The following is a 22,300-nucleotide window of genomic DNA, read 5'->3' as shown; positions in this document are numbered from 1 at the left end:
CTGATCATATGATGGACGGTGTTTTGCTGCTCTCCTTAGTGCCTTATACCGCACTGCTCTTAGCTGTTGCATGTTAGTTTTCTTTAAGGTGTTTAGTGGTACTGAGGAATATTCTAGATTCTTTAATTGGATAGGGTTATGTTGTCCGGAGGGGAGGGGGTGCCTGAGGGAGGGACGGGGAGGGGTACCTGAGGAAGGGACAGGGCGGGGTGCCTGTGTGAGAGACGAAGGGGGGGGGGGGTGATGGGGAAGCCAGGGGACGTTGGGGGTAGGGGAAACTCGTTTCCTCCGGACAAGGTGAGGGAGAAGAGGCAGCTCCCACAGTCACTTGCTCACCGGCTGCCAGCCAGCCTGGACGTCTCGTTGCCTGTTGCCATGGCGTCCTACCACTGTCCCCGCCTCCTCTGTGTCCTCGCTCTCACCGCTGCTCTCACTCACGGGTCAGTAAACTCTCCTTCAAACACCCTTAACGTTACTAGTTTACATTATTCACCTTATTTGATTTTGAAGAAATATTTGGAAAATTTGTGTAATTATGACAAATAGGAGGAGCTCCTATATTGTTCTCCCCATGTACCTGTCCTGTCAGTGACAGTGGTAGGCGGAGCTCCTATATTGTTTCCCCATGATAGAGGAACACAGTTCAGGAACTGAACTCCAATATCCATTTAACTAAGAACTGTTGTCAGCAAACCTAGTGTGGCCGTTCCTTTAGCGTAGTGGTTTTCGTCCTCGACTCAGTATCAGGGAATCTGTGGTTCGATCCCCAGACGGATCAGAAATGGTTGGGCACCTGTTCATGTAGTATTAAATAGGTATTTAGGAGTTAAGTAACTGTTGTGGGCAGTCTGTAACGAGTCGAACCTTCCTGTCCAGGGCGCTACCACTTAGCCACATGTTCTTAGTCAGTATTAATCCACTTTGTTTCCTAGTTCAATTTTTCCTCAAGTATAAATTGTTACTTGATATATATATGTATACATTATATGTATATATATCGTCATACGATATATATCTGTAGTTTAGATGTTTAAGTTTTGTCGGTAACTATTTGTAGTTCCAGCGAGTCAACTATTTATAAAGGTGCAATGTGACCATAGACAAAATAATATAATGTTGGAGAAAACTTGTGAGTTACATCAGTTGCGGGACGCATGTAAAACATTGTCATTCATAAACAAGATGTTTCGCGGCTGAACTAACGAGCAATTGGCCATTGTTTGTGGGTGGACGGCTCCTGGGGGTCCGTGCCGGTAAACAATAGCCCACGTGTGTCTTCACCCAGCTGGTACACCAGTCTGGAGATGAACACCTTCCCGCACCACCACCCACCAACCTCCAACTCTTCTCCAGCACCGACTCATCACATGGTTCATCACAAGACTCATCACATGATTCATCACAAGAATCATCACGTGATTCATCACGGGAATCATCACGTGATTAATCACGGGAATCATCACGTGATTTATCACTGGACTCATCACGTGATTCATCACGGGATTTATCACAGGATTCATCACAAGGCTCATCACGTGATTCATCATGAGACTCATCATGGGATTCATCCCAAGACTCATCACGTGATTTATCACGGGACACATCACATGATTCATCACGAGATTCATCACAAGACTCATCACATGATTTCTCACGGGACTCATCACGTGATTCATCACGGGATTCATCACAAGGATCTTCACATGATTTATCACGTGACTCATCACGTGATTCATCATAAGACTCATCACGGGATTCACCCCGGGACTCATCACATGATTCATCACGAGAATCATCACGTGATTTATCACGGGACTTATCACGTGATTCATCACGGGACTCATCATGTGATTCATCACTAGACTCATCGCGTGTTTCTATACAAGATTCATCACGTGATTCATCACAGTACTCATCGACTGATTCATCATGAGAATCTTCACGTGATTCAGCACGGTATTCATCATGTGATTCATCACGGGATTCATCACATGATTCATCATAAGACTCATAATGTGATTCATCACGAGACTCATCACGTGACTCATCACATGATTCATCATAAGACTCATAATGTGATTCATCACGAGACTCATCACGTGACTCATCATATGAATCATCACGGGATTCAACGCAAGACTCATCACGTGATTCATCATGAGACTCATCACGGGATTCATCACAGGAATCATCACATGATTTATCACAGGACTCATCACGTGAATTATCACAAGACTCATCACGTGATTTATCACGGGACTCATCACGTCATTCATCATGGGACTCATCACGGGATTCATTACGTTATCTGTTCGAATCCCACGTGTGTAAATGCTTCGCTCACGAAATATACTATTAATTGGGCACTGAATCTAAACAATTAAACTAACCAAACTTAGTCTAGGCCTAACTATACACAATTATATTTAAAGTTAAAAATTATCTTTATAAGTTAAAAATATATATATATATATATATATATATATATATATACATATATATATATATATATATATATATATATATATATATATATATATATATATATATTACATATATATATATATATATATATATATATATATATACATATATATATATACATATATATATATATATATATATATATATATATATATATTACATATATATACATATATATATATATATTACATATATATATATATATATATATATATATATATATATATATATATATATATATATATATATATATATATATATATATATATATATATATTGTGACGGTAACGCGTTGGTGTTCGGCTGTTCAAAGCTAGGGGTATGGCCTCGTCACATAGAATAATAAAAAAAAATAGAAAATCTGGAACTTCGTCTGTGGTAAGGTAAGGAGAAGACACACAAAGCACAAGTAAATTTTTACAATGGAATTTTAATTACGTTAGATAAACAAAACATGAATAAAATGGACATACAAATTCGTATAATAAAATCAATCAATCAAAGTAATAAGAATAATTAAATGACAAAATGAAAAGTTACGTTAAGACAAGGGAGTAATAACAAGCTGTGCAATATACAAGTAAATGAGAGGTGCAGGAATATTGGCTTTAAGCTATCACCTCCCTTAGTACACGTAAGCCACAGCTTAGTCTACCAAGAAGACGTGTTAATCGTAAGAAAGCACTGAATATTCTGAAGACTGAGGTCGTGGCGGCCCCAGACATCAAGTAGTATGGTGGGTGGAGTGCAGTTGCAGCTAGACCGGCGGCCAATCAGCGAGGAGCCGGCAACAAGACAGGTAGTTTGGCGGTTTGAGGCAGAGCAGGTGTTCCTGGCTGCATACGTTTTGCTCTCTGGCAAACCTTGGAGATGTTGTTGTTGTTGTTGGACATTTCTTCCATAGTAGTTTTATATATTTGTAATGACGTATTTTTGGAGGGAAGAGCAGGCTCAATCTCTTGAAGGAGATTATCGTCACAACTCTCCCCCGAAGCCTGCGGTTCTGGAAGAAGTACGTCGTTATGTGGTGGAGTAATAGATGGAGTCGCTTCTACTTCATAAACTCTGGAGAGGGCATCGGCAATGGTGTTGTCAGAACCCTTGATATAGCGGATCTCCAGGTTGAAATCTTGTAAATACAAAGCCCATCGTAGAAGACGCTGGTTGGTGAATTGGGCTTGATGTAGGAAGCAGAGAGGGTTGTGGTCTGAGAAGATGGTGGTAGACCTGGCGCCTTGTAGGTACGGAGCGAAGTGTTGGAGGTTCAGGACGATGGATAGTAGCTCCTTTTCAATAGTGCTGTAGTTCCTCTGGTGTGGTTTCAATTTGTAGCTGTAGTAGCTGACAGGTAGAACCTCCTCGCCTCGTTGTTGCATCAGGACACCACCAACGCCGGTACCACTGGCGTCGACATGAAGGACGAAAGGCTTGGTGATATCTGGTGAGGCGAGAATGGGATTAGAACAGAGGAGGAATTTGAGTTGTTCGAAAGCAACGGTTTGCTGCATGGTCCAATTATACCGTTGCTTGGGACTGGTTAATAGAATTAGAGGTGTGGCGACTGTACTGAAATTCCTCACAAAACTACGGTAGTAGGAGGCAAGACCAAGGAAGCGCAGGAGCTGCTTCCTGGTGGTAGGCTGTGGATACTGTTGGATGGCTTGAGTGTGCGAGTCTAACGGAGCTAGGCTGCCACTCCCAATAACATGACCCAGATAATGCACTTTGCCTTTCGCGAAGGTGGACTTGCCCAGGTTGATGGTGAGGCCGGCTGTCAGGAGCTTGGAGAACAGACGTCGCAGCTGGAGCAGATGTTCACTCCAGGTGTTGGAGTGAACGACGATACGACGATATCGTCCAGGTAGGCGTATGTGTTATCCAAGCCCTGGATGACACGGTTCACAGCTCTCTGAAAGGTGGCCGGGGCATTACATAGTCCGAAAGGAAGGCGTTCATATCTGAAAAGTCCAAAAGGAGTGATGAAGGCAGATATCTCTTTAGCGCGCTCCGTTAGACACACTTGATAGTACCCCTTAAGCAAGTCCACTTGGGACAAGTACTGGGCACTACCAATGGCATCAAGGATGTCATCTATCCTAGGCAAGGGGTAAGCATCCTTGACAGTTACTTGATTGAGTTTACGATAGTCAGTACATAACCGCACCTTACCTTGGGGTTTGGGCATCAAGATACAAGGTGAGGCCCAGGGGGACACACAAGGTGTAGCCAGTCCATGATCCAAGAGGTACTGCACCTCAGCACGCATGACTTCCTTCTTGCTCGGGCTGATTCGGTAGAAGGGTTGACGAATCGGCCGGGTGTCGGTGAGCAGTTGGATGTCGTGCTGGGTAACATTACACTCTTGGGGGTCATCTCGGAATAACTCCTGATGTTCTCTGAAGATCTTGACAAGAGGTGCACTAGGATTATCCTGAAAGTATTTGGGAAGATCATTAAGGATTTCGGAATTAGAAAGCGCCGACTCCTTGTCAGTGCTTTCGGGAGGAGAAGCTGGGAAGGTCTCACTGTGGATGTAGGGTTCTGTGAAGGTGGAATAATTAATTAGGACAGTGGGAGGAGTACCATTATATTGCTTCAGGAGGTTGACGTGGCACAGCTGGGTCTTCCGCCGCCTATCTGGAGTCTATGACGTAGTTGTTGTTATTTCTGCACTCTTTGACGCGGTAGGGTCCTGAAAACCTGTTTTGTAAAGGTAAACCTGGGTAGGGAAGTATGCAAGCACGAAGTCTCCCGGCTTAAATTTTCGTACTTTGCTGGTCTGGTCGTAATGAGTCTTCATTCTCTCCTGGGCTTTCAATAGATTATCATGGGCAAAACGGTGGGCTCTCTCTAGAATGTGTTGAAGGTTTTGAAGAAACTGGGGCACATTCTGATGCTCACTGAAGGTGGCATCTCGGAGAGAGTCTTTGAAAGCCTTAAGGGGAGTACGGCACTTATGGCCGTAGAGCATCTCATAAGGAGATACTCCTAGGGACTCATTGGGGAGACTTCTGTAAATACACATTATAAGGTCGATTTGCTTATCCCAATCCTTAGAGGTTTCACTACAAAACTTTTTCAAGAGTGCTTTGATTGTCTGATGACTATGTTCAAGAGAACCCTGTGAAGCAGGATGATAGGGGCTGGACAATACCTGTTTGATGTTGAACTCCTCCAGTGTCCTTTTGAAGAGATCACTGGTGAAGTTGGTACCACAGTCGCTCTGAATCTCCCTGGGAAATCCGTATTGAGTGAAGATCTTCAATAGATGTTTTACAACCGTAGCAGCCGTGATATTCTTCACTGGAACTGCTATGGGAAATCTGGTGGTAGGACACAGGATGGTTAAGATATAGGCGTTACCTGAACTGGTCCGAGGTAAAGGACCAACACAGTCTATTATGAGTCTGTGGAAAGGTTCCGCAGGCACCTGTATAGGAATCAGTGGCGCTCTGGGAATGGAGATGTTCGGTTTGCCTGCCATCTGACATGTATGACACTGTTTTACGTACTGTTTGACGCTATTTACCATACCTGGCCAGTAGTAGTCTTGACGAATTCCATGGTAAGTCTTGTTGAAGCCGGAGAGCGCTCCGTGGGCCAGGAGTAGAATAGTGGGCCGCAGGCTGGTAGGAATCACAAGTTGTTCGATGTTGGCCCAATCGTCCTCCTCCTTCAGTTTACTGGGTCTATATCTGCGGTAGAGCAAGTCGTTCTCTAGGAAGAACCCAGGAATACTGTCGGGTTGAGTCTCAGCCTGGAAAAACAATGGTGTTAAAGTAAGATCTTCCCTCTGCAACTTACGGAACTCCAACTTGGTCAGATTCGGGGGTAGTTTCTGAGGGTCTTGAGGGACAGCGGAAGCAGTAGAGTCAGCTGGCTGTGGACGTGCGGCTTGTGCACGGGTGGTCACGAGAACCGGAGGAGAAACTTCATCACTCTCTTGAACCTCTGCTGGAACATACGCTAGAATAGGGTTACTTGGCACAGAGTTACACACCTGGGGTTTGTCCATGACGATCAGGTTGGTCGGTTGCAGGTCTTCTGCCAAGTCGTTCCCTAGGAGAAGTTGCACTCCAGGCATGGGAAAAGGCTTTTCCCTGACGGCGACTTGGACTTCTCCGTTCACGTAGGGACAATCCAGGTGGACTCTGGCGAGAGGGTATGGAGTGGTAGCAGTGAGGTCAGTGATGAAGACAGTTTCTCCGGTGTAGGCGATGTTGGGCACAGCCGACTTCAAGATGATCGATTGAAGAGCCGCTGTGTCCCTCAAGATCTTCAATTTGAAACGTCCCTCCGGATTTGAACCGTTGGCAGAGACAGTTCCAGTATACAGGTGGTTACTGAAAAGAGAAAGATCATTAACATTAACACCAACATTCATCACAGGCTTACCGGACTTAGGAGGAGTTGGTTTGGGTTTTTGTGGGTCAGTGGTTCCCTTGTATTGAGACTTACCACACTTGTCTATGGTATGTCCATAGAGTCTACAATACTTGCAGTACAATTGCGAGCCAGCTTGATCGGTGCTCACTTTTTCGTAACTGTACCACGACTTCTTACTGGAGGATGGTTCGGGTGTCAGCCGGTGGATGAGGCTGTAAGTGTCAGCCGACTTAGCACACTTCAGGTAGTCGGTTTCTTCTTTATCTGCTAAGTAGAGACGGACAGGGGGCGGCACACGTCTCAAGAATTCTTCAACAAGCATCAGGTTGACGAGTTCTGTAAAAGTAGAGACATGTGCTGCTTCCAGCCATTTCATGAAATACCTCCGTTTTGTGTTAGCAAACTCGAGGAAGGTAGTGGTACTTGCCTTCAGGTGGTCACGGAATTTCCTTCTATAACTTTCCGTGGAAAGGAGGTAGGCGTCCAACACTGCTTGTTTCAGAGTCTGGTAGTCATTCTCAGACGCCAAAGTACTGAGTGTGACTACAGCTCTACATGTAAGATGGACTCTGAGAAGTGTGGCCCATTGGTCGACAGGCCAACTGAGTTGATTAGCAAGGGTTTCAGAGGTGGTGAAAAACACATCAACTTCTGCTTCTACAAAGGATGGCATTAACTTACTTGCATGTGATATATTAAAACTGACGGGAAGATTGGCAGTAGCTTGCTGGCGTTGGGTGAAGTGTGAAGTTTCCAAGGCGATTTCGCGTTGACGACACTCTAGAGCCAAAGTCGCTTGTTGCTTGTCATGTTCGCGTTGCATCTCCAACTCGCGTTGTTTGGTATCAAGCTGTACGCGTTCCCGCTCCTGGAGTGTTTCAAGCTGTACTCTTTCACGTTCACGGAGTAATGCGACCTCACGTTCGTGTTCTTCTCTCCTCAAAGCAGCTTCGCGTTCTCTGAGGGTGATTTCTCGTTCTTGTTCTTCCCTCCTCAAAGCAGCTTCGCGTTCGTGTTCTTCCCTTCGTATGGCAGCAGCTCGTTCTTGTTGTTCACGTTCAATCTTGGCCAGCTCTAGTTTGAGTTTCATCGTTGCCAAATCAGTTTTATCTGCAATATAGTAAGTTTCATGAGTTTCAGAGTCTATCTTACCTTGCTCTAAATAGTAATCCAGCAACAGGTTGTGTAGGTCATTTTTGTTGGCTTGGTAGGGAACTTCTAGTTGATACTCATGTGCAAGAGTTTGTAATTCAGTCCTCTTGGCACGACTTAAAGTCCCTATTTCACCTGCTGGATTTGCACGGAAAGCTTGGAGACGAAACATGGTGAAATTAGCAAATAAATGTAACACGAATATTCAGTTGTAGTGAATGTCAGAAACAGGACAACGTGGCAACTGATACCTATCCTGTGGGATCTTTAACAATTAAAGTTAAGTACAAGATGTTAAATGATTAATTTAAATCAAGGGCGCAGGAAATCTTGTACCCGGTACTCATGTAAGAGGATAAGGGCAAGAAAATCCTACTAACAAATGAAACAGTTTCGAAAACAAATGAAACAGTTAATTGCCTCAAAAGTAAAATTGGTAGTCCAAGGATGTAGGCATACCTTGCCAAGTCTCTATAGGACATAAAGCAAGTTTTTCCTACTGAATTTAATATGATACTTACAGAATTAGCGAACTTTTGTGCTCTGTAAAAGTAAGCTAATTCCCTACCGTTGTATGTATCATCATCTCTGACCGACGTGTACGGGTGCGAGGTGTCAACTGGTGACGAGAACTGCTGCTGAGGTCCCAATTCAGCAACTAAAGTTCGAGCTAGAGGAACTATGGCCCTCTTTGTCCTCCTACAGTCAGATTGCAGAAGATTGGGTGCACTTGACCCGGGGCAGACCACAGTACCAGGGTACCAATATGATGATCTGTCAAAAATGAGAAATATCCAAGGAACAAAGATGGTAAACACGAGTAATAACACGGAGGGAGAGATGACCAATTAAGAGTATGACTGAGGCCTACAGTCACCACGTAATCCAAAGTTGTCTCACCTTCACCATATGTTACTCTCGTAATGCACAATACACCGCACCATATAAAAAATGAAATTGAATATGAAAAATAGTAAAAGCTACGTTAACAAAGTTAAATACGCTTACCATAAATTACCACTTGGCACCAGTACCTGAGTGAAGCTCCTAGGACAGGCCCCCATATAATATGTGACGGTAACGCGTTGGTGTTCGGCTGTTCAAAGCTAGGGGTATGGCCTCGTCACATAGAATAATAAAAAAAAATAGAAAATCTGGAACTTCGTCTGTGGTAAGGTAAGGAGAAGACACACAAAGCACAAGTAAATTTTAACAATGGAATTTTAATTACGTTAGATAAACAAAACATGAATAAAATGGACATACAAATTCGTATAATAAAATCAATCAATCAAAATAATAAGAATAATTAAATGACAAAATGAAAAGTTACGTTAAGACAAGGGAATAATAACAAGCTGTGCAATATACAAGTAAATGAGAGGTGCAGGAATATTGGCTTTAAGCTATCACCTCCCTTAGTACACGTAAGCCACAGCTTAGTCTACCAAGAAGACGTGTTAACCGTAAGAAAGCACTGAATATTCTGAAGACTGAGGTCGTGGCGGCCCCAGACATCAAGTAGTATGGTGGGTGGAGTGCAGTTGCAGCTAGACCGGCGGCCAATCAGCGAGGAGCCGGCAACAAGACAGGTAGTTTGGCGGTTTGAGGCAGAGCAGGTTTTCCTGGCTGCATACGTTTTGCTCTCTGGCAAACCTTGGAGATGTTGTTGTTGTTGTTGGACATTTCTTCCATAGTAGTTTTATATATTTGTAACGACGTATTTTTGGAGGGAAGAGCAGGCTCAATCTCTTGAAGGAGATTATCGTCACAATATATATATATATATATATATATATATATATATATATATATATATATATATATATATATATATATATATATATATATATATTTATATAACAACAATTGGTATTGAACGCATCTGTACCTCCTCTGTAATGAGGAAGTACCTCCTGGAGTTTGTAACATCTGTAGATTTGACTAAATTTAAACTCTGTCAGCAGAATTATTTGCTAACTTTGCGTCATTAAATAATGGAATGTGAAAAAAATCGCGGAATTCAGATATAACACCATCAATGGTGTCTAAGAAATGTGTAAGTACTTCATTCATAATGATGTGCTGCCAGAAATCCTAGCGAAGTCCCCAAAGATTGCTTATTATAGGTGCAGCCTGTGCATGACTGTAAAGCTGCCGCCCAGTTGGGTGGGTGTGGAGCACATGACTATAAAGCTGCCGCCCAGTTGGGTGGGTGTGGAGCACATGACTGTAAAGCTGCCGCTCAGTTGGGTGGGTGTGGAGCAAATGACTATAAAGCTGCCGCCCAGTTGGGTGGGTGTGGAGCACATGACTGTAAAGCTGCCGCCCAGTTGGGTGGGTGTGGAGCACATGACTGTAAAGCTGCCGCCCAGTTGGGTGGGTGAGGCTATTTGAACCACCCCACCGCCGGCACTCGGATAGTAATCTTGGGCATAGCATTTTACCAAATCACCTCATTCTTTGGGGCACACGTGAGGAACACAAATGTGAACAAGCCTGAATGGTCCTCAGGACAATATGCAACTGAAAACTCACACCCCAGAAGTGACTCGAACCCATACTCCCAGGAGCAACGCAACTGGTATGTACAAGACGCCTTAATCCACTTGACCATCACGACCGGACATAATGAGGTGATAGCCGAGGCTATTTGAACCACCCCACCGCCGGAACTCGGATAGTAATCTTGGGCATAGCATTTTACCAAATCACCTCATTCTTTGGGGCACACGTGCGGAACACAAATGCGAACAAGCCTGAATTGTCCCCAGGACAATATGCAACTGAAAACTCACACCCCAGAAGTGACTCGAACCCATACTCCCAGGAGCAACGCAACTGGTATGTACAAGACGCCTTAATCCACTTGACCATCACGACCGAACATAATGAGGTGATAGCCGAGGCTATTTGAACCACCCCACCGCCGGAATTCGGATAGTAATCTTGGGCATAGCATTTTACCAAATCACCTCATTCTTTGGGGCACACGTGCGGAACACAAATGCGAACAAGCCTGAATGGTCCCCAGGACAATATGCAACTGAAAACTCACACCCCAGAAGTGACTCGAACCCATACTCCCAGGAGCAACGCAACTGGTATGTACAAGACGCCTTAATCCACTTGACCATCACGACCGGACATAATGAGGTGATAGCCGAGGCTATTTGAACCACCCCACCGCCGGCACTCGGATAGTAATCTTGGGCATAGCATTTTACCAAATCACCTCATTCTTTGGGGCACACGTGAGGAACACAAATGCGAACAAGCCTGAATGGTCCCCAGGACAATATGCAACTGAAAACTCACACCCCAGAAGTGACTCGAACCCATATTCCCAGGAGCAACGCAACTGGTATGTACAAGACGCCTTAATCCACTTGACCATCACGACCGGACATAATGAGGTGATAGCCGAGGCTATTTGAACCACCCCACCGCCGGCACTCGGATAGTAATCTTGGGCATAGCATTTTACCAAATCACCTCATTCTTTGGGGCACACGTGAGGAACACAAATGCGAACAAGCCTGAATGGTCCCCAGGACAATATGCAACTGAAAACTCACACCCCAGAAGTGACTCGAACCCCTACTCCCAGGAGCAACGCAACTGGTATGTACAAGACGCCTTAATCCACTTGACCATCACGACCGGACATAATGAGGTGATAGCCGAGGCTATTTGAACCACCCCACCGCCAGCACACGGATAGTAATCTTGGGCATAGCATTTTACCAAATCATCTCATTCTTTGGGGCACACGTGAGGAACACAAATGCGAACAAGCCTGAATGGTCCCCAGGACAATATGCAACTGAAAACTCGGCTATCACCTCATTATGTCCGGTCGTGATGGTCAAGTGGATTAAGGCGTCTTGTACATACCAGTTGCGTTGCTCCTGGGAGTATGGGTTCGAGTCACTTCTGGGGTGTGAGTTTTCAGTTGCATATTGTCCTGGGGACCATTCAGGCTTGTTCGCATTTGTGTTCCTCACGTGTGCCCCAAAGAATGAGGTGATTTGGTTAAATGCTATGCCCAAGATTACTATCCGAGTGCCGGCGGTGGGGTGTTTCAAATAGCCTCGGCTATCACCTCATTATGTCCGGTCTTGATGGTCAAGTGGATTAAGGCGTCTTGTACATACCAGTTGCGTTGCTCCTGGGAGTATGGGTTCGAGTCACTTCTGGGGTGTGAGTTTTCAGTTGCATATTGTCCAGGGGACCATTCAGGCTTGTTCGCATATGTGTATATATATATATATATATATATATATATATATATATATATATATATATATATATATATATATATATATATATATATATATATATATATATATATATATATATATATATATATATATATATATATATATATATATATATATATATATATATATATATATATATATATATATATATATATATGCAATTGACGATCACAAAACACTGATCATTTTATGCGGAAAATCCACAAAGAAATATGAAAGGAGGTGAACGTTTCGGCTTGTTAAAGCCTTTGTCAACACCAGACTGACTAGAGGAGAAGGGAGAAGGGGGAGGATATACAGGCCGACACCTGACCAACCCATCCCTAGGGAAAGAATTAACCAGAAACGGTATAGCTTAGCTTAGAATGGTCAAAGAGGATTAAGCGGTCAGAGAATAAGGAAAATCACTTGTGATACAAAAATATGAAAGATCACAGGTGGTCATACAAAAATCCTTATTCTCTGACCGCTTAATCCTCTTTGGCGATTCTAAGCTAAGCTATTCCTGTTTCTGGTTAATTCTTTCCCTAGGGATGGGTTGGTCAGGTGTCGGCCTGTATATCCTTCCCCTTCTCCCTTCTCCTCTAGTCAGTCTGGTGTTGACAAAGGCTTTAACAAGCCGAAACGTTCACCTCCTTTCATATTTCTCTGTGGATTTTCCGCATAAAATGATCAGTGTTTTGTGATCGTCAATTGCATATATATATATATATATATATATATATATATATATATATATATATATATATATATATATATATATATATATATATATATATATATATATATATATATATATATATATATATATATATATATATATATATATATATATATATATATATATATATATATATATATATATATATATATATATATATATATATATATATATATATATATATATATATATATGTCGTACCTAGTAGCCAGAACGCACTTCTTGGCCTACTATGCAAGGCCCGATTTGCCTAATAATCCAAGTTTTCCTGAATTAATATATTTTCTCTAATTTTTTTCTTATGAAATTATAAAGCTACCCATTTCATTATGTATGAGGTCAATTTTGTTTTATTGGAGTTAAAATTAACGTAGATATATGACCGAACCTAACCAACCCTACCTAACCTAACCTAACCTATCTTCATAGGTTAGGTTAGGTTAACCTATCTTCATAGGTTAGGTTGGGTTAGGATGCCGAAAAAGGTAGGTTAGGTTAGGTTAGGTAGGTTAGGTAGTCGAAAATACATTAATTCATGAAAACTTGGCTTATTAGGCAAATCGGACCTTGCATAGTAGGCTGAGAAGTGCGTTCTGGCTATTAGGTACGACATATATATATATATATATGTCGTACCTAGTAGCCAGAACGCACTTCTCAGCCTAATATGCAAGGCCCGATTTGCCTAATAAGCCAAGTTTTCATGAATTAATATATTTTCTCAATTTTTATTCTTATGAAATGATAAAGCTACCCATTTCATTATGTATGAGGTCAATTTTTTTTTATTAGAGCTAAAGTAAATGTAGATATATGACCGAACCTAACCAACCCTACCTAACCTAACCTAACCTATCTTTATAGGTTAGGTTAGGTTAGGTAGCCGAAAAAGTTAGGTTAGGTTAGGTTAGGTAGTCGAAAACCAATTAATTCATGAAAACTTAGCTTATTAGGCAAATCGGGCCTTGCATAGTAGGCCGAGAAGTGCGTTCTGGCGACTAGGTACGACATATATATATATATATATATATATATATATATATATATATATATATATATATATATATATATATATATATATATATATATATACATGTATATATATACATGTATATATATATATATATTAGTATATTTTGGTAGCAGTCTTTCCTGTAGACATATTTTATTAAATATGACCGAAAAAGTAAGATTAATAATTCTAACACGAATTTTCTCAATCTTTCGTACATTATGCTTCACTGTTGGAGGTAAATCAAAAATCACTTCTCCAAAATTCATTTTTATTTCTAGTCTGACGCGACACGGGCGCGTTTCGTAAAACTTATTACATTTTCAAAGACTTCACAAATACACAACTGATTAGAACTTGCGTTTCCCTGATTTTATATCTACATTTGAGTGAGGTGGGAAGGGTGATGTGGCATTACATTTGAGTAAGGTGGGAAGGATGATGTGGCATTAGAGGATATTAATAGGGTATTAAAAGTATCAACACAAGACAGAACACGAAACAATGGATATTGAATAGAAGTGTTTGTAGAAAGCCTATTGGTCCATATTTCTTGATGCTTCTATATTGGAGCGGAGTCTTGAGGTGGGTAGAATATAGTTGTGCAATAATTGGCTGTTGATTGCTGGTGTTGACTTCTTGATGTGTAGTGCCTCGCAAACGTCGAGCCGCCTGCTATCGCTGTATCTATCGATGATTTCTGTGTTGTTTACTAGGATTTCTCTGGCGATGGTTTGGTTATGGGAAGAGATTATATGTTCCTTAATGGAGCCCTGTTGTTTATGCATCGTTAAACGCCTAGAAAGAGATGTTGTTGTCTTGCCTATATACTGGGTTTTTTGGAGCTTACAGTCCCCAAGTGGGCATTTGAAGGCATAGACGACGTTAGTCTCTTTTAAAGCGTTCTGTTTCGTGACTGGAGAGTTTCTCATGAGTAGGCTGGCCGTTTTTCTGGTTTTATAGTAAATCGTCAGTTGTATCCTCTGATTTTTGTCTGTAGGGATAACGTTTCTATTAACAATATCTTTCAGGACCCTTTCCTCTGTTTTATGAGCTGTGGAAAAGAAGTTCCTGTAAAATAGTCTAATAGGGGGTATTGGTGTTGTGTTAGTTGTCTCTTCGGAGGTTGCATGGCTTTTCACTTTCCTTCTTATGATGTCTTCGATGAAACCATTGGAGAAGCCGTTATTGACTAGAACCTGCCTTACCCTACAGAGTTCTTCGTCGACTTGCTTCCATTCTGAGCTGTGGCTGAGAGCACGGTCGACGTATGCGTTAACAACACTCCTCTTGTACCTGTCAGGGCAGTCGCTGTTGGCATTTAGGCACATTCCTATGTTTGTTTCCTTTGTGTAGACTGCAGTGTGGAAACCTCCGCCCTTTTCCATGACTGTTACATCTAGAAAAGGCAGCTTCCCATCCTTTTCCGTCTCGTAAGTGAAACGCAGCACGGAACTCTGCTCAAATGCCTCCTTCAGCTCCTGCAGATGTCTGACATCAGGTACCTGTGTAAAAATGTCGTCAACATACCTGCAGTATATGGCCGGTTTCAAGTTCATGTCGACTAAGACTTTTTGCTCGATGGTACCCATGTAGAAGTTTGCAAACAGGACACCTAGGGGAGAACCCATAGCGACCCCATCTACTTGCTTATACATGTGCCCATCCGGGCTCAAGAAGGGTGCCTCTTTAGTACAAGCTTGGAGTAGTTTCCTCAGAATACTTTCTGGCATGTCAAGAGGAGTACAGGCTGGATCACGATACACTCTGTCGGCTATCATTCCGATTGTCTCGTCCACAGGTACGTTGGTAAACAGCGATTCTACGTCCAACGAGGCTCTTATCCCTGTGGCCCGTGCGCCCCGCAGTAAGTCCACAAATTCCTTTGGAGACTTCAGGCTGAAGGCGCAAGGAACATAAGGAGTCAGCAGGCCGTTGAGTCGCTTCGCCAATCTGTACGTGGGTGTGGGTATCTGGCTAATGATTGGCCGAAGTGGGTTTCCAGGCTTGTGCGTCTTGACATTTCCATACGCATATCCAGGTTTATATTCCCCAATGATCTTTGGCAGGTGGAGTCCGGATTTCTTGGCGTTCACAGTTTCGATCAGTTTGTTGACCTTTGCTTTTAATTCGGCTGTAGTGTCCTTCGTTACCCTTTGGAACTTAGTTTGGTCAGAGAGTATGATGTTCATTTTCGCCAGATATTCGTCTTTTTTAAGAATGACATATATTGGCGACTTGTCACCTCTCCTGACAACTATCTCCTTGTTCTCACGAAGGCTTTTAGCTGCCGCTCTAAGCTCGGGGGACAGTATGGTGCTTCTGTAGTTGCCTCGATTCTTTCCTCCTTCTGCAATAAGTTCTGCTTGTAAGGTATCTTTGGTAGTGACCTTCTTTTGTGTCTCGAGGTCGAATATGTCGTCCAACAGAATTTCCAACTCCACTTTCCGGGCCATTTCACTCGGTCTGGACATAACATGACAGTTTATGCCCAGATTTAGGAGAGTGACTTGGTCCTCAGTGAGGTTAATTCCTGCAAGGTTCAGGAAGCCATCTCTTGGTCGTGGAATTGCCATAGGTCCTCCATATAATGTTGTTAGTTTCTTGATAATCCTTGTTTCAGTGCTGAGGTGATGTTGGTCTGTGAGGATGTCGAGGTGTTGTTCAATGCGGGTACGGATACTATGGTCGATGTTGCTATTTCTCCACTCGTTTGTAGCATGAAGTAGTTGCGTTTTTTTGTCTTTGATTTCATTCTGTGCCTTGTATATCTGATCACGAATCAGATCCTGGCGATATTTTATCGTGAAGGCTTGATTCCTTGCTGCTGGGTCGTGCACTTTAACATTAGTATATTTTGGTAGCAGTCTTTCCTGTAGACATATTTTATTAAATATGACCGAAAAAGTAAGATTAATAATTCTAACACGAATTTTCTCAATCTTTCGTACATTATGCTTCACTGTTGGAGGTAAATCAAAAATCACTTCTCCAAAATTCATTTTTATTTCTAGTCTGACGCGACACGGGCGCGTTTCGTAAAACTTATTACATTTTCAAAGACTTCACAAATACACAACTGATTAGAACTTGCGTTTCCCTGATTTTATATCTACATTTGAGTGAGGTGGGAAGGGTGATGTGGCATTACATTTGAGTAAGGTGGGAAGGTTTCGATGGTTTCATCGAAGACATCATAAGAAGGAAAGTGAAAAGCCATGCAACCTCCGAAGAGACAACTAACACAACACCAATACCCCCTATTAGACTATTTTACAGGAACTTCTTTTCCACAGCTCATAAAACAGAGGAAAGGGTCCTGAAAGATATTGTTAATAGAAACGTTATCCCTACAGACAAAAATCAGAGGATACAACTGACGATTTACTATAAAACCAGAAAAACGGCCAGCCTACTCATGAGAAACTCTCCAGACACGAAACAGAACGCTTTAAAAGAGACTAACGTCGTCTATGCCTTCAAATGCCCACTTGGGGACTGTAAGCTCCAAAAAACCCAGTATATAGGCAAGACAACAACATCTCTTTCTAGGCGTTTAACGATGCATAAACAACAGGGCTCCATTAAGGAACATATAATCTCTTCCCATAACCAAACCATCGCCAGAGAAATCCTAGTAAACAACACAGAAATCATCGATAGATACAGCGATAGCAGGCGGCTCGACGTTTGCGAGGCACTACACATCAAGAAGTCAACACCAACAATCAACAGCCAATTATTGCACAACTATATTCTACCCACCTCAAGACTCCGCTCCAATATAGAAGCATCAAGAAATATGGACCAATAGGCTTTCTACAAACACTTCTATTCAATATCCATTGTTTCGTGTTCTGTCTTGTGTTGATACTTTTAATACCCTATTAATATCCTCTAATGCCACATCATCCTTCCCACCTTACTCAAATGTAATGCCACATCACCCTTCCCACCTCACTCAAATGTAGATATAAAATCAGGGAAACGCAAGTTCTAATCAGTTGTGTATTTGTGAAGTCTTTGAAAATGTAATAAGTTTTACGAAACGCGCCCGTGTCGCGTCAGACTAGAAATAAAAATGAATTTTGGAGAAGTGATTTTTGATTTACCTCCAACAGTGAAGCATAATGTACGAAAGATTGAGAAAATTCGTGTTAGAATTATTAATCTTACTTTTTCGGTCATATTTAATAAAATATGTCTACAGGAAAGACTGCTACCAAAATATACTAATGTTAAAGTGCACGACCCAGCAGCAAGGAATCAAGCCTTCACGATAAAATATCGCCAGGATCTGATTCGTGATCAGATATACAAGGCAGAGAATGAAATCAAAGACAAAAAAAACGCAACTACTTCATGCTACAAACGAGTGGAGAAATAGCAACATCGACCATAGTATCCGTACCCGCATTGAACAACACCTCGACATCCTCACAGACCAACATCACCTCAGCACTGAAACAAGGATTATCAAGAAACTAACAACATTATATGGAGGACCTATGGCAATTCCACGACCAAGAGATGGCTTCCTGAACCTTGCAGGAATTAACCTCACTGAGGACCAAGTCACTCTCCTAAATCTGGGCATAAACTGTCATGTTATGTCCAGACCGAGTGAAATGGCCCGGAAAGTGGAGTTGGAAATTCTGTTGGACGACATATTCGACCTCGAGACACAAAAGAAGGTCACTACCAAAGATACCTTACAAGCAGAACTTATTGCAGAAGGAGGAAAGAATCGAGGCAACTACAGAAGCACCATACTGTCCCCCGAGCTTAGAGCGGCAGCTAAAAGCCTTCGTGAGAACAAGGAGATAGTTGTCAGGAGAGGTGACAAGTCGCCAATATATGTCATTCTTAAAAAAGACGAATATCTGGCGAAAATGAACATCATACTCTCTGACCAAACTAAGTTCCAAAGGGTAACGAAGGACACTACAGCCGAATTAAAAGCAAAGGTCAACAAACTGATCGAAACTGTGAACGCCAAGAAATCCGGACTCCACCTGCCAAAGATCATTGGGGAATATAAACCTGGATATGCGTATGGAAATGTCAAGACGCACAAGCCTGGAAACCCACTTCGGCCAATCATTAGCCAGATACCCACACCCACGTACAGATTGGCGAAGCGACTCAACGGCCTGCTGACTCCTTATGTTCCTTGCGCCTTCAGCCTGAAGTCTCCAAAGGAATTTGTGGACTTACTGCGGGGCGCACGGGCCACAGGGATAAGAGCCTCGTTGGACGTAGAATCGCTGTTTACCAACGTACCTGTGGACGAGACAATCGGAATGATAGCCGACAGAGTGTATCGTGATCCAGCCTGTACTCCTCTTGACATGCCAGAAAGTATTCTGAGGAAACTACTCCAAGCTTGTACTAAAGAGGCACCCTTCTTGAGCCCGGATGGGCACATGTATAAGCAAGTAGATGGGGTCGCTATGGGTTCTCCCCTAGGTGTCCTGTTTGCAAACTTCTACATGGGTACCATCGAGCAAAAAGTCTTAGTCGACATGAACTTGAAACCGGCCATATACTGCAGGTATGTTGACGACATTTTTACACAGGTACCTGATGTCAGACATCTGCAGGAGCTGAAGGAGGCATTTGAGCAGAGTTCCGTGCTGCGTTTCACTTACGAGACGGAAAAGGATGGGAAGCTGCCTTTTCTAGATGTAACAGTCATGGAAAAGGGCGGAGGTTTCCACACTGCAGTCTACACAAAGGAAACAAACATAGGAATGTGCCTAAATGCCAACAGCGACTGCCCTGACAGGTACAAGAGGAGTGTTGTTAACGCATACGTCGACCGTGCTCTCAGCCACAGCTCAGAATGGAAGCAAGTCGACGAAGAACTCTGTAGGGTAAGGCAGGTTCTAGTCAATAACGGCTTCTCCAATGGTTTCATCGAAGACATCATAAGAAGGAAAGTGAAAAGCCATGCAACCTCCGAAGAGACAACTAACACAACACCAATACCCCCTATTAGACTATTTTACAGGAACTTCTTTTCCACAGCTCATAAAACAGAGGAAAGGGTCCTGAAAGATATTGTTAATAGAAACGTTATCCCTACAGACAAAAATCAGAGGATACAACTGACGATTTACTATAAAACCAGAAAAACGGCCAGCCTACTCATGAGAAACTCTCCAGACACGAAACAGAACGCTTTAAAAGAGACTAACGTCGTCTATGCCTTCAAATGCCCACTTGGGGACTGTAAGCTCCAAAAAACCCAGTATATAGGCAAGACAACAACATCTCTTTCTAGGCGTTTAACGATGCATAAACAACAGGGCTCCATTAAGGAACATATAATCTCTTCCCATAACCAAACCATCGCCAGAGAAATCCTAGTAAACAACACAGAAATCATCGATAGATACAGCGATAGCAGGCGGCTCGACGTTTGCGAGGCACTACACATCAAGAAGTCAACACCAGCAATCAACAGCCAATTATTGCACAACTATATTCTACCCACCTCAAGACTCCGCTCCAATATAGAAGCATCAAGAAATATGGACCAATAGGCTTTCTACAAACACTTCTATTCAATATCCATTGTTTCGTGTTCTGTCTTGTGTTGATACTTTTAATACCCTATTAATATCCTCTAATGCCACATCATCCTTCCCACCTTACTCAAATGTAATGCCACATCACCCTTCCCACCTCACTCAAATGTAGATATAAAATCAGGGAAACGCAAGTTCTAATCAGTTGTGTATTTGTGAAGTCTTTGAAAATGTAATAAGTTTTACGAAACGCGCCCGTGTCGCGTCAGACTAGAAATAAAAATGAATTTTGGAGAAGTGATTTTTGATTTACCTCCAACAGTGAAGCATAATGTACGAAAGATTGAGAAAATTCGTGTTAGAATTATTAATCTTACTTTTTCGGTCATATTTAATAAAATATATATATATATATATACATGTCGTACCTAGTAGCCAGAACGCACTTTTCAGCCTACTATGCAAGGCCCGATTTGCCTAATAAACCAAGTTTTCATGAATTAATTGTTTTTCGACTACCTAACCTACTTAACCTAACCTAACCTAACTTTTTCAGCTACCTAACCTAGCCTAACCTATAAAGATAGGTTAGGTAGGGTTGGTTAGGTTCGGTCATATATCTACGTTAATTTTACCTCCAATAACAAAAAATTGACCTCATACATAATGAAATGGGTAGTTTTATCATTTCATAAGAAAAAAATTTGAGAAAATATAATAATTCAGGAAAACTTGGCTTATTAGGCAAATCGGGCCTTGCATAATAGGCTGAGAAGTGCGTTCTGGCTACTAGGTACGACATATATATATATATATATATATATATATATATATATATATATATATATATATATATATTTATATATATATATATATATATATATATATATATATATATATATATATATATATATATATATATATATATATATATATATATATATATATATGTGTATATATATATATATATATATATATATATATATATATATATATATATATATATATATATATATATATATATATATATATATCGTCCAATGAGGTGGTACTTGAAATCAAGGAAGAAAATATTAATCTACTTATTATGTTAATATACAAACCGCCAGATGCAACAGTTGAGGAATTCACTTAACAGACCCACAAAATAGAGAATATCCTTGATAACCTAGCAAACCCAGTACCAAATATTGTCTTCCTTGGAGACTTCAATCTACCCAGTTTAAAATGGAGAATAGTAAACAATAACATTATAGCAGGAAATCAACCTGGAAATAACCAACCACAGGTTAGAGAACTACTGAGATCCTGTGACAAATTCTCGCTCAGTCAGCAGATTACAGAACCAACTAGGAACGAAAAGCAGACACAACTCTCCAGACAAAGAAGAAATAATTTAAACAGGGAGATTCAAGAAATCGAATAGAAACTGAAGGATTCCTATCAGACAGAAGAAAGGCAACTAAAACAGAAAGCAATTCAAGAAATAAAGAAACACCCAAAATATTTCTTCACATATGCTAAATCAAAACCAAAAACCACTGCCAGTATTGGACCTATTCATATTAGAGAAGGTTCATACACTGAAGATGACAAAGAAATTAGTGAAATCTTAAAAAAGCAGTATGAGGACATGTTTATCACTCCGATACACAGCATGAAAGTGGAAGATTCGGAAAATTTCTTTGAGTGATATCCAAACACCTGTAAATATAACTGATATCAACAC

General features: G+C 41.5%; 2 protein-coding genes across 2 annotated transcripts in view; one reads left to right on the top strand and one right to left on the bottom strand.

The window, feature by feature from the left end:
- The first annotated feature begins 307 nt into the window (after window positions 1-307).
- The window catches only part of LOC123751416 (alpha-2-macroglobulin-like), a 622,101-nt gene continuing 600,108 nt past the window's right edge, over window positions 308-22,300 (top strand). Inside the window, 1 exon segment of the mRNA XM_069314540.1 lies at window positions 308-440. Coding sequence (XP_069170641.1) covers window positions 376-440 — 65 coding nt within the window. The 5' untranslated portion in view covers window positions 308-375.
- The window catches only part of LOC138349720 (alpha-1-inhibitor 3-like), a 259,543-nt gene continuing 238,686 nt past the window's right edge, over window positions 1,444-22,300 (bottom strand). The window contains exon 28 of the mRNA XM_069314610.1: window positions 1,444-2,259. Coding sequence (XP_069170711.1) covers window positions 1,444-2,259 — 816 coding nt within the window. The remainder of the gene's footprint in view (window positions 2,260-22,300) is intronic.

Source organism: Procambarus clarkii, chromosome 79 (assembly GCF_040958095.1).
Source record: "Procambarus clarkii isolate CNS0578487 chromosome 79, FALCON_Pclarkii_2.0, whole genome shotgun sequence".
NCBI lineage: Eukaryota > Metazoa > Arthropoda > Malacostraca > Decapoda > Cambaridae > Procambarus > Procambarus clarkii.
This window is presented reverse-complemented; position numbering and strand designations above follow the sequence as displayed.